This window comes from Uranotaenia lowii, chromosome 2 (assembly GCF_029784155.1).
Source record: "Uranotaenia lowii strain MFRU-FL chromosome 2, ASM2978415v1, whole genome shotgun sequence".
NCBI classification, from domain to species: domain Eukaryota; kingdom Metazoa; phylum Arthropoda; class Insecta; order Diptera; family Culicidae; genus Uranotaenia; species Uranotaenia lowii.
In genome coordinates, this window is record NC_073692.1 from 65,025,411 (window position 1) to 65,039,889 (window position 14,479).

At 32.8% G+C, this 14,479-nt stretch overlaps 1 protein-coding gene across 4 annotated transcripts in view; it reads right to left on the bottom strand.

The window, feature by feature from the left end:
• Positions 1 to 5,919: 5,919 nt before the first annotated feature.
• Positions 5,920 to 14,479, bottom strand: part of LOC129748421 (calcitonin gene-related peptide type 1 receptor) — a 473,124-nt gene continuing 464,564 nt past the window's right edge. For 2 of the 4 annotated variants that reach the window (XR_008737725.1, XM_055743043.1), the window contains one exon: positions 5,920 to 7,096. Coding sequence is in view for 2 of the 4 variants with exons in the window: in XM_055743043.1 (XP_055599018.1) it covers positions 7,052 to 7,096 (45 nt within the window). In the remaining 2 variants the exon portion in view is untranslated. Of the gene's footprint in view, positions 7,112 to 14,479 lie in introns of all 4 variants that reach the window. The other 2 variants (XR_008737726.1, XM_055743041.1) reach the window with 1 other exon arrangement.

The following is a 14,479-nucleotide window of genomic DNA, read 5'->3' on the forward strand; positions in this document are numbered from 1 at the left end:
ATTTTCAAGGTATCATAAGATATTTTTTAAAGATTTTAATAAGTTATTTTCCCCAAATTCTGACTGTTTGAAAAAAAGCAATATTTTTTGGATTTTGAAAAATGGTGGGGAATCGTGGGCCACCAAATCCAAATTGACCAAATAACATGCAAAGTTTATGAGTTGACCCAAAACTGTGATTTCCCAATTCATTTCGTTATTTTAAAGCAATTTCAGATGATGAAATAAAAAAGAGCGCTGTGTATGATCACATAGATTCCAAAACCTCGCTCGCGAACGTTTTGGCAAAATTTCTTATATAGGCTGGACAAAATATTTTTATAACTCTTCATTTGGCATAAGAAAACTTTACAGATAAGTAAAACGTATTTTAAGTTCTGAATATGTATAAATACATAAAAATATAGGTGGTTCAAGATGTGTGGCCCACGATTCCCCACAAGCTATGATTTGCAAATTGGCTGCGTTTGTGTGACTTATTGATGTTTCATCAAAAAATCCTTTTCCATGTGAAAGATCATCATGACAAAACTAAGATCATAAGCGTATGAGCATATTTTTGTTATGCACTTTAGGTTCACCATCGATGAAATTAGCGGGTGTTTTTGAAATTATGTAAGTAAATTTTTCTAACTTTTTTTAGCTTGATAAATAAAAGGAGCATATGATCGTATTTCAGTCAACAACATATAGGAATATATGTTCACGCAAATCGACGACGATGACAGTTGGTTTGAGATTTTTATCTCAACACACATCTGAGATATTAAAAGTGAACCACGTTTCCCCATGGCCCACGATACCCCACTCTCCCCTACTGTTAAATTTTCATGAAAAGCAGGAAAATTTCATAAATGCTCTTAACGTCACATTATCCTGATCAAATATATACAAAGATTGATTTTTTGATGAAAATGGGCCGTTCCTAATATTTTTAGACTCTACAATAAATAACTAATTCGTTAGGATACTATTTCGCGATTTGGTACAATCAGCAATCAAAAGTTTTATTATATTTCTCAAATGCAACAATAATGTTTACAACACTACACCTCTTTTCTCTCAATTTGTATCACTTTGATGTCTTCTACAAAGTTTTATTCCGGGAATTTTCCTATTGGATTATTTGATGATCAGAAAGATTTTGAATAACGCTTAGGCTGTCCTCTCAATCCACTTCAGTTGCAATTCCTAACTTTCTTCTCAACTCTTTTCGATAGATTTATTATCTTGTTATAAAATGTGTTCTCAAATCCCTTGAATTTCCATTCACTCCAAGGAGTTCTATTCACTTTTTTCAAGGATTTTTTTTTCCATATATTTTTCACAAATCGTTCTAAGATGCTTTGTTTTGCTCAATTTTCTTTAAGCTGTCCTCCCAGCCCGCTTATATTTTCATTTTCACCCAGCTGCCATTTCAACTTGCTTGAAGGTTTTTATTTATTATTTATGTCTAGCTTTCCTATCAACCCACTCGATCACCAAGATGTCCTCTCAACTCGCTTATCGGTGCTTTTATCATTTACTTCAAGCTGTCCTCTCAACCCACTTGATCACCAAGCGGTCGTTTTAACTCGCTTAGACCAGGCCCACCAATGGTTGCTAAACCTCGAATCGAGTACACTCAGCAACATATCTATCAACCCATCATCGCACCAACAGTCGCTAACTTGAACTAACTTGAGAAATAGCATTCGAGCAGTAGGTTGTTACAGGATTCGTTTATGTAACCCGGGAGCAACGCAGCCGGTCGTCGCTATAAGAAAATAAACAAACACAAATACCAACCTGGATGGCAACAATGGGTGCGAAAGTCAGTAAGTGGATAAAAACGCAACCAATCAAAACATCTAAAATACCTACCGAAAAAGCAACGCCCGGTGGGTTTGTTCTTATTGGTGTTTGACATGTATACCTCTCACCTCTCAACTCTCTTGAATATTTTTCCACACCAAGCAGTCGTCCTAACTCGCTCTGGAGATCCTTTTTAAATAATCTTACCTTCTATTATGTTTCGTTTACTGTTTTATCGATTTTTCATTCATAACAGCATTTTATCTCACTTGAAATAGTGCACAATTCACGTTTCGCCTTAAAATTAATTAATTAATAAAATAATTTTAAAACTCGTTAAAATTTTTCCAACTATTGCTAAAATTTTCTTAGCGTGTATAACTTTGAAGATGTTTGTTTTCAGTCGGTTCGATTTTTCCAATTTTTTTTATCAAAACACTATTTGATTTCTTCACACCTTCACCACTTCTTCTCTAACATCAGCGATAGAGCTAGATTCTGTGCATCATATAAGCTCTGTGAGCCAGGTTTAGCGAAATTAACTACTGCTTTAGTGCATAAACTGATACACCTAACCCTATAAAAGCACTGTATTAGCATTGAATGATGCATAGCGTTGGCGGGCGAAATACTGGGAAAATGCAAACGGCGTTCAAATAAAATCGATTATTTTATCATTTTTTGTTTTGCTTCATTTTTCTGCCATGATTTAATTTGTCTTTTGTTGATGTTCGTTTATGCATATTGAGAGAATTTGTAGGGATCAATTTTTTACGTAATTTTTTTTTTGGCTGAAGATGACCTGGAATCGAACTCATGACATCCAACACTTAGACATTTTTCGTGACTTTGATTGTGAACCTTTCAGGTCCGCGTTAAAACTTTGATGAAAAAGCCCTATTTGAATCAAATTTCTAACAACTGGTGCCTTAAATTTGCATTAATTCAACATCGATTAATGCTTATGTGCTTTGGCCTAATGCCACTATACTGCTTACATAGTGCTAAAATGCATTGTAGCAACTTTGTGTGATGCTAATGATGCTTTGAAAATTTTGCATTTGATATTCTGATTTATAGATATGTTGCATTTCAAAAGCATTATTCAAAGCTGATAAAATGCTAGTTGCATTTTAAAAAAGTGGTATGATTCTAATATGATGCAGCAGAGCACTCGAAGGGCTGTCATAATGCAAAATTGCACTTGATATGCTGATAAAGTGTAATTTAGCACTAAAAGCTAGAAAAATCGAAAGTTTTAGTGCTTATGGTTTCTTGGGTAGCCTTAAGCAAGAATGTTTGTCAAGAAGCTCCTTGATGGAAACAAACTATTTTTGCCCCTAGGGGAAATTTTGAACTATTTGGAAAACCAAAAAAAAAAAGCTTGAAAGATTATATTTTGGGTAGTGCGGTATCCTGACGGAAAAGATAAGCTGCCAGAGTATAAGAGACTTAAAAAAAGAAAACATTAGTCGAGAGCAGGATTCAGTTTACTCATACAGGACCAGCAAGCTGGGGGAGAGTGATAATACTTAATCCCAGGGGATACTTCATTCCTTCACTATATCTCGAAACAGGAATGTCTTACAAATATCAAATGTTCTAGAAAAATTTGCTAAATAAAACAAAACAACAATGCTGTTATCTCAATTGCAATTAAAACTAAAATAAAAACATTTATTCCAATACCTCAATCGTAAGAGTATAATTTGAACTTCCTTATGCCATAATTTCAATGTAATAGGAAACTCTCAATTTTTTTAAGAAATAGTTTTCCAAAATGTATGTTATGGGTATAATTGATGCCTAGAGTCCAAAATGATAGATTTTCTTCTAAATGGATCGTGATCATTTTTTATGCTTATAAAATAATCATCCGTTAAAATTGTCTGTATGGTAATTCCTCATCCAAAATTACTAAAAATACTGTATTTATCTAAAAACCAGAAAATTGCGTCTTAAAGTATGCAATGACTATAGGATAGTAGACAAACTTTCAGAATTCTCTTTGTCTGATACTTACAAACTGTGAAATGCGAACTAATAGGGGAGATGGGGGCATAACGAGCACCCAGAGCATAATAAGCACTCCATTTTTCTACATGAGTACGTATTTTCTTAAACAAATTTTCATGAGGACTTGTTTCGTACTAGCTAGAGTATTAATTTTTCACCAAAAAAGAAATATCCTTTTCATATTTACAGAAATATTAAATAATAACCAGCTAGGTTCTCAAGTGACGAAAATATTATAATTTTTGAGCACCACCAAATAAGCTTTTATGACCTTTAAATCATCTTGATCTGAAATGTACGCGCTGCAACATGATCTACACATTGTTTCTCAATTTTCAGCATCATAAAATATTTGATTTTTCACTTTAATCAATTTTAAAACGCGTTTTTACTTTAATTTGTTCACTGGAGGCGAACAGAGCACTATCAATAAAGACATAATGAGCATTTTCTGCCGGGGAATCTAGCAGCGAATTCAACTCGATGAAGTCAACTGAGTAATAGAGCTACAGCTTAACTTGTATCGTATGATGATTAGGCCTATTGGTTAGATGTCGGAGAGTTAATCAGTAGACTCGAGTTCGATTCCTGTTCGAGGGGATTTTTTTTGCACATACCATTCATGATTGATTTTTTTTTATTGTTACATTATACGGCTAATAGCATCAAAGCATCGTCCGTCAAACAACACACCAGAAACATAATGTATGAGCATGTGTTAATTCTTTGAATTCTACAAACAGACCTAGATTGTTGTGTTATTGCTTTGTTTGATGAATGTACGCCTCACCGTTTAGTGCAATCATGATCATGAATGATAAATGAAAAAAAAAATCACCTCCACCAGGAATCGAACTCGAGCCTACTGATTACCTCTCCGACATCTAACCAATAGGCCAAATCGTCAGACGATACAAGTCAAGTTGTAGCTCTATTACTAAGTTTACTTCATCGAGTCGAGTTCGCTGCTAGATTCCCCGGCAGAAAATGCTCATTATGCCTTCATTAATGGTGCTCATACTGCCTCGGGGGGTTTCTCATTATGCCTCTACAGTGACTAGTTTTAAGCTTTCGGCAAAAACTTTTAAAATGCTTTTTTAAACGTTTTTATCTACTTTTTCAAGTTTCATCCAATTAGGCAATAGACTATTTGAGTGTCTGAACACGAAACAATGATGTAATTTACATATTACAGCTGTTCTCTATGGTTAAATAAGCATTTTCCTTAAGATGGCCATTATGCCCCCATCTTCCCTATGGCAAAAAATAGTCAACGGACCTTTTATCTTGGGATCCTACTAGATTTTTGCCTAGGGTCAGGACGCCTTGCATTAAGGATCAAGTCAAATTTAGTAAAGGATAGATTCCCATGTAACTTAAACAATTTCACAAATATTTTAGTCTCACGAAAATGCCTCCAGTTCATCTACGAGTTTAGACTTTTGTTCTAACTTATGGAGCGTATAAACTCGAAATCACACGCTATCAGAAAATACAAAAGACGGTGAGTTGCAAAATTTTCTCAAAAAAAAAAAGGATAAAAATAAGAAAAGGGGATCAAGTATCCCCATTTTCCCCTACTGATGGGAAAATCACAAGTAGTACAAGCGGAAGACTGCTGAAATAATGACATTCTGGCTCTTCTTTTCACTAAAATGATTTTTTCTTTTAATTGGTACAAAGTCTTCTGTAACTATGAAATGTCGCAATCTAAAAAAAAACTAATGTGACATTTACAGTAAAACCAATTTATTCTAAAATTTCTCGTAACAAATGTAATTAAAATAAAAGCATTTTAAAATCATTTTTTTTAATTGAATCATTAAGAATCATTTAAATAGAATTACCTATCTCCTGAACCATGGGAAATTATTTTCAATGCTATCAATAAATCTCATAACTATTAGTTTCCCTAGTTAGTTTATATAATAATATAGAATCGATAAACTTTGTAAATAATCCTAATCAAAATTTTCAAAGACTGGTGGTTGATCAAAGCTTTAAAGAACTCTCTGTAAGACAAACTATTTACCTACCATTTCTCTAAAGATTCTGATGTTCATGGATTTCTTTTATGCTCTACAAAAAAACAAAACTATTGACAATATATCAAGAAATTTTGCCATTTAATGCCATAACAGGATCACATCAACCTTTTTTTCAACAGGCAGAAAAAATCTTACAAAAGTAATTGAAGCGTTTTCAACATTGTGTTTGTGTACATGAGTGTTTATTTTTATTCGTTCCTTGTTTTGGTAAGAAAATGTGTGATGTCCATTTCTAGCAGAAGTGTGTTTATGTTTTTTAAGTATAAGGTAACTCTTTGAACCGACCGCGTATCAATTCTACTCAAAAGCTTACACTTGTAGTTTGTTTGTTTTTTTATTCTCCATCAACAACAACGCCATTGTCGTTTCACTTAAAAGCTATCTCGAGGGTACCTACTGTAAATATTCAGCTAACATTTAAACTTAATTTTTTTTTTTGCTATCAGTTATTCGATAAATAGTGTGTAGTGGACCTGGTTGCATACGAAGAATTTACTAGGACTAAAAAAATATCTAACATAGGGCGTTCTAAAGTTTGTAAGAAATATGTGGCTACAGGTACAATCGACGTATTTTTCAGTTTATCAGAGCTAAAGGTGTTTTAATAGCAACTGATTCCAATAAATTTCCAAATGTTTCTCTTTAAACCTCGGAGATAGTGATAATAGAGAACCAGGTGCCACTACTTCGCAATTTTTTGGCATGTTTTCCTTGGCTTGATACTAGCCCGATCCTTACAATATCTCATCAGCCGGAACAGTTTCGTTGAACTGAAGATCCACGCGGGCGCCATCTTTCGAACCACAGCCACCATTTTGAGACGTCTCCAGGGAGGGCAACTTGACGTGTCTACATTCGATTGAGCCACGTCGCCAAGTGCCGAGACCCTCATCGCCGGCAACCTTCATGGAAGTACAGTTCGGTATCGGGATCAGAATATCAACAGGGGAGGTTGCCCCATTTTTGGCAATCGGGCCATCATCCTGTTTATCAGCTACGGTAACTATCGTTGTCGTTGTATTTTTGGTTGTCATTGAAGAGTCCACACAATCATTGGCAAAACGAACTTCCGAAGTAGCGAATGGTTTGCTTGGAGAATTGTCCAGTGGGCTCAAGGAAACCGGAGGAGAAAGTTTCCCGTTATCGGCCTGAATCGAATGATTCTTCCGCCGGACACTGCCGTACTCCTTTAGTCAGACTTTCTCCTCCCCCGGAACGTGAGGACCGCAACGGACGAACTGCAAGCGGACCGGCTTGGGTTTATTTTTGCATTTGGTTGATTTTATTTTTGAATTCGATTTTGTTTATGGTTTATTAGTGTGTCCGTTTTAAAACCGCACAAGAAGCAAATAGACGAGGACGAGTAATGAAGGGTGGGTTTAGTGTTACTACTTCACCTACACAAACAGGTAACAGCTAGTTAAACAGAACATGAAACATAAGTAGACAGGACGGAAAGATTCACGGCTGAGAACACACAGGAATAAAAACATAAACAGTATTTCTTTATAGCTTGTTACATATTTAAACTTCTTCAGCAGCAAAAACTGGAAACATCGGTTTTTTTTATATCAAGGGTACATTTTCAAAACTATCAAAAGGAGCATGATACAACATTTGTATACCACAACACTCATTCAATTTTTAAAAAATGCAATCTAAAAAAAATTATTATTTAACGAAAACAAAATGATCATGACATAGTTTCTCACATCGTGAGATAGTTTTTAAAAATTTTAGATTCTCATGAACAATTTAAAAAATCGAGCAATACATGTACAAATTTTAACATTTTTCAATTCCGTAAAAACTTTACACAGTATGACGGACTGGCTTAATGATATTACCTACGAACTTTATATTGCTTTTATTATCCTTTAAGAACCCTGATGGTAAAAATATTTTTCGTTCAATCACTAATTTTTTTTTTTCGATTTATTTTATAATTCAGTTACTAGTCTTGGCTGCATAAAAATGCAAATCAAAGATTAACCTTTTGAATCTCGTTTCCATTTGCTGGAATATGGCTGTTTTACATCACAATTTTTCAAACTAAAAACAAATTGCTCTTATAATTCAGTCTGATCAACAGGCTAACGGAATTATAGTCTCGTTGTTTGATTGAAATCACGCTTTTGCAGTATGAATTTATTGTATTGCTTCTACTTTTAATTGAGGATCTCCGTTCTATTTCAACATGAAAAAATGATAACTTTATATTTAAAATAGCTGACCCGGTAAATATCGTTTTACCTTTAAATTAGTAAATCATTATAAATGCATAACTCCATCTTCACGACTTTAGCTTTTCGTGCTCGTGAATCATTTTTTTTTTTTTTGAAAATCGTATTTAAATTGTTCGACTAGTGTTTCATTTAAGTTTATTTTTTATGAGGCCCATTCTTCTGTGAAAAGTGAGATTCTTGACGCTATTATACAAACCATATCTGCCCCGAAAAACCCTCCGATACCAAAATTCACTTTATTCCGACTGTCCGTTTATACGTGACGGTGTTATAAAGAAATCGCTTCCATTTTTATATATAAGTAAGAAGAAATAGAAAAAAAACATTTTTTGACAATTTAAATTTATTTTTATTAAACAATATTGACAATTTAAATTTTGTACGACACTTAACCATTCTTGTAGTATTCGTATAACAATTTGAACGATAAGTTCGATAGATCAGAGTCAAAACCCCAGAGAAATTCTCAATAATTTGACAAATATTCATTAATTTTTGGTTCAATTAACGAGTCTGATTCAGAGATAAATAACTTAATATCAACGGCTAAATTAAAATCCTTTAAAATTTCAATGAGTTCAAAGCTGGTAACTATAAGATCAACAATTTATCATTAATGGCCTTGATGATTTACTAACAACACTTAGCATACATTTTCGTGAGATTTTGGTGAAATTTCGGCGGTGGAGGGTCGAACCAGACCTCAAAACAGTAAAAAATAGCTCTTATTTTCATTCTAAAAATCATTTTTTTACCTTCTAGTTTTGGTGCTAGAAATGGCCTCTCGATTGGTTTGGATCATGTAGATATTCTTTGATCTACATGATTCAAACCAATCAAGAGGCCATTTGTGTGATTTTCCTAAAGGAAGAATTTATCCTTCAAATACATTATTTGAACTATCAATCACCCAAACCAGAAAATGTAGATAACAGCAGTATTCTTTTGGTCTATATGGCTCAACAAATCGTGTGTCCATCTCTAGCCCCGAAATGAATTCTAAATACTAAGAGATTGTGAAAGTTTCTAAAAACAAGGTACAGAAAAATGAAGTTTACAATAAAAAAAAGCTATTTTACTGTTTTGAGGGTCCAGCTGGAGCCAAGGTTGCCAAAATCTCAGAAAAATCTGAAATTTCACGGAATTTTGAGCCAAATTTCATAACAGAATCTGTGTCATATAACGCAGAATTTTTGAAATATTCACAGATTTCACAGAATTTAAAACTTTGGACGTGTTTAAAAAAAATTTTTTTTGCTCAATTCAAATTTTGGGTAATTATCTTTGAATTTGAATGAAATTAATAGAAAAAGCATCACACAAAATCGTCACAGAATTTTTGGGAAATTTTTTTTTTCGGCAACCTTGGCTGGAGCCCCTAAATATCACCAAAAACCTTATAAAAAAGTATACAATGCGTGGTCTGAAAATGATCAAGGCTTAGAAAAGGTCATTTTATTTATTGATAATTTCGATTTTATCATTTACAACAAATAAGGCTAGAACAAATATCAATTTCTTCTTTTGTCACCCCCCTTCGAAATTTCCAAAATCCCGAGGAAGGGAATAAATAAAGTTTGAAGAATTTTAGGTAAATTTCAATTAAAAATTCAAATATCCAAAAGATTTCAAGACCAAGAACCAAATTTTGGAAGATGGAAGTTAATTGACACTTTGTTTTCTTGATTTTATTGAATTTTTTGATAAAAAAATACATGATTTATAAGTTTTATGCAATAACGTAGTATGCAATTTGGTTACAAACAAGCTTTCGTGCAATTTATTCTAATTTATTTGTTTTTCGCATTATTTTTTATTGTCCCCCCCCCCCCCTCCCCTCGCGAGGTTTCAACTCCGAGTGACAAAAGAAGGATTTGAAATTTGTTCCGGCTTAAGAAATAAAGTAAATTTTATTATGTCACACCCGTAAAGTATGCAATTCAGTAAACTGATTGCTACTAAGCTAAGAAAAAATAATAGAAAAAATTTAATTTTAGAATGATCTTAATAAAATTAACATTAGAAAAAAACCTTGAGATTATTGAACCATCCGGATAATTAACGCTTTTCCTATTTTTGCTTAACACAAATACCTATATAAAAAAGATAATAAAAATATTTAACAATGTTCTTTCAGAGTTTTGATTCTTGTAAAACGAGATCAAGGTCAGGGTAAAGCGTGAAAAAATCCATTTTTAAATATTTCACGACTTTCTTTCGAACGAACTTTTTATTCCATTAACTCACCCAAAAGTGAGATGGAAAATTACATTTTCATTTGTGGTACGATCAAAAAGGAGTCATATCAAAAATTAAAAATTATTTTATGATGAGAAATTTTGTTATTTTCAATTTTTTCTTTATTGTAGAATAAGGCATTCAATGATTTTTGTTTCATTAAGGGGGGGGTAGGGTCTAACACTTTCAAAAAATCGATTTTTTTATTTTTTTATTTTCTTATTGTAAAACATTTCAAGAATGTTGTGTCAAATTTTCAAGTCAATTGAAGCAAAACTGTAGAAGTTATAGGCCTTTATCTCCTCCTATCTAATACTGCAAGAAAGCAAGAGCAGAAACTTCAAACGCGTTTTTCTCGAAAGCACATTTTTAAAGTCCGTGGACATCGTCATTTGAAAACTACTTATCCGATTCTTTTCAAATTTGGAACATATATTCTACATATAAAATACCAGACCCCAACGTTTTTCTTTTTTGATTTTTTTACTTTGGGGAGATTTTAGAGGTGAAAAATGGCGGATTTTTAAGTGAAAAATCGTAGTTTTTACTTCAAACAGCCACAAAAATTTCATAAAAATATTTTTAAGTTAAATAAAAACGTTGGGGTCCAGAAAAACATCTATTAAAAATATTTTGCTCTGATTTTTTGACTTCTGATGATTCTGTGCTGAGATACAGTGTCCACCGCAAATCCTGTTTTCTAAAAGGCATCCTCGAAAATGCTCCGTCACCGGCTCATTTTTCAATATTTTTCTACGAAAAATTTACTAAATGTTCTTTTAACAATGCTTTGTATAATGCAAAAAATTTGAATACATTTGTTTGAATGATAGCTCTAGAAAAAAATCGTGAAAATGGTGTTTTTTTATACCCGTTAGACCCTACCCCCCCCTTAACCTATTTGAAACGTTTTAAAATACGTTCAGTTTTCCTTAAGTATATTAAAAGCTTGGTTTTTTTTAATAAAAGTTGGGGTGCTTGGAGCCAAAAGCCAAACTAATCAATTTCGAATTAAAAACATCGATTTTACAAATTTCAATCATTATCAGCTGTAAATTTTACATTTCTAGAATAAACTTATTCGATCGAATGGAAACTGAAATCTTCTGTTAAATGCGAAGGGTGTTTTCTCGAAATCAGGTTATAATAAGATTGCAAGACTTGACAAAATCCGGACATTTCATTTATTTCTTGTCAGTTGATATTCGGCATATCGGTGAAAGTGTATATTATTGGAGAAAGAATATCAGAAATGAAAATTGATAAAGATAGATAGAAAAGCTAGGAGAAAGTTTGGTGTACGTCGATAAGTTTTCTTCGCAAAAATGCTCTTTCGCTCTTTTCACATCTGTAAATTTTCTCCTAACTTTTCTATCCATTTTTATCAATTTTCATTTCTAATATTCTTTCTCCAAGAAAACACACTTTCACCGATATGCAGAAAATCAATTTAAAAAAAAATCAATTAACAGTGGTTAACTGATCTTTAAAAAAAATCATTATAGTAGACATTTTATTTAAAAATTGTCGGTCAAAATTCCGAACAATATCCGGGCGAATTTGGTCAAAACCCGGGAGTGTTCTAACATAATAAGTGGAAAAAAACTTTAAAAAGAAATTTTTGTCATAAAAGTTATCAGCAGATTTTCAAATGTATTTCAGGAATGGTTTCATTTATGATTAATTTTAATTAAACTTTCTTAAAAATTTATTTTGGGCGCATATAAATAAAAATTAGTTTTTAATGTGGCTTATATGGTGAAGAAATCCGAGCAAAATTCTAGCTTTTTTCAAAAAACATTCCGGGAAATCGGGCCGCACCGCACCCAAATTTTGTATTTAATATCCGAGCAAACCCGGATAATATCGGGCAATCTGGCAAGCTAAATTGATTCCTCATTAGCCCTGAGGGCCTCTGTAGTCTATATCGATAAGGATTATTTAAAACATATTATCTTGAATGTTAGACATGAATGCCACAAGGATGGTAAAGTTCCAAAAATAAGTTTTCCAACCTGGTAAAATCCGGGCATTTATTTTCAAAATTGACGTCGGAATCCGGACAATATCCAGGCAAATTTTGTCTAAACCCATAAATTACTGAACAAAATTCAAGAAAAAATAATAGATAAAAAAATGTTACTTTAAAATTCATCGACCGATTTTAAACCGTATTTAAGGCTTCCAAAATCCTTAAATGGTTATTTTTTTTACTGAATCAAAGCAATCGAAAGATTCCTTTTAACTCAACCACGGTAAATGAAAAGTTTATATACCAGTATTTCGATAGCAACTTACTACCTTCTTCAGTTAACGTTTTCGATCACTGAAGAAGGTAGTAAGTTGCTATCGAAATACTGGTATATGAACTTTTCATTTACCGTGGTTGAATTAAAAGGAATATTTCGATTGCTTTGATTCAGTTGAATCATTCAACCAAGTAGGCTCACAACACAACCGAGTATTTTTTTAAAACTTGCTCAAAAAATTTCATTTTGAAGACAGAAAAAAACTATACAACACAACTTGTTTTTTTGGTTGATTTTCCAAATAAAGTGAATAAACCCGAGAAAAATCCGGGCCTTTTTTTTATGAAATCCAGGCAACCGCGCCTTCCGGACTGTTTCTTAATTTTGTATAAAATATCCGTACAAACCCAAATGAAATCAAGCAATCTGGCAACCTTAATCAGGAAACCAAAACAAAATCTTATGAGCCTAACTTTTCGATATGAATTTCGAGCATTGTTTTGTTATAGAAAGTTGCCTTTAAAGGTAAAAAACACAATTTTTGTGAAAACAGCAGGATATAAAATTATGCTCTTCTGTAAGTTTTATAAATTGTGGTAATGAAAAGAATCGGTTTTCAATTTTGAATGTTTCAATAGGTTGCAGATTTTTTCAAAAGCTTAAATCTGCAATTGAAAATTCAATTCTTGGATTGACGATTACGTAAATTCATGTCTTCATAATTTTGGCGTTGAAAAATCTATCCCGCATGTACGGAACATAGTGTATTAGAAGGAGTCTAAACTTACCAAAGTAAGCTTTTTCTTCTGTTCCGTATATTGTGAGTACAAAATATTTAAGAAAAATCAAAAAAGACATTTTACTAACAATTTTTTCGCGTTTTTCCGTTCAAAATTTCAAATCAAAAGCCGAATGCCTACATCTTACTTTAATTGCATTTTGATTCAAATCTTATGATTCTGTCTTGGTTCATTTCGAACCTGAAAATTATCAAATTTTCATATGAAGGTCTTAAGGGTCGAAGAAAAGGAAGAACATAAGCCATTACACTATCATGAATTTTTCGAAAAATAAACAACGGTTTACCGACAGGACTTGAACCTACAACCACTGACCATACTGACTGGACACTCGATTTTGTTTTCTGGATAATTTTTCCAAAACAGTACGCAATATCGATTCCAGAGTGCACATCGATCGAATTGAAGAAATAATATCCCAGTTAGGAAATGCCATCAAACTTTTAAAAAAATAGGCAATTTCAACGATAAAATCGGGTTAAACAGGTACATTTTTCCTACAGGGCATTTTTTGTCACATTTTTCAGTTTCGCCACCTGCCGTCGGTATTGCGAACCTACAAAATCTGACAACATAAATTAGACAAAAAATGGTTGAATTTTTGTTCTAAGTGTCATGTCAGTGTGATCAGTGCTACAACCTCCGCTTCAGTACAGCGTCGCAGTATCCAATAACACCACGGTGAACGTAATGGAATCGACCGACACAACCTTTCATTGATACACTCTGCAAAGCTACATGTGCGATATAGTGTGCAACGGTGTCAGATTCAAATCTGTACTGTTGATAAAAAAAATCTTTTTCGTCAGCTCTTTTTTTTTATAAATATCGGTACCAAAATCTGAGCCAATGATATATGAAAACTCAGTGTCACAAAACTTTTCATTTTTTAACAAATTCAGTGTTTGTTATTGATACAATTTCAAATATTTTATTCGTTTGTAGTTTTGTAGTGTACAAATCTCTCTGATGAGCTTTAAATATTTCAATCAGTCATAATTCAAATGTCAAAAGTCTGTACAAATCTGTGTTTTTAAAATCTGTCAATCTGCACGTACAGAATCAGCCTACCAAAAAACGAGTCCGAA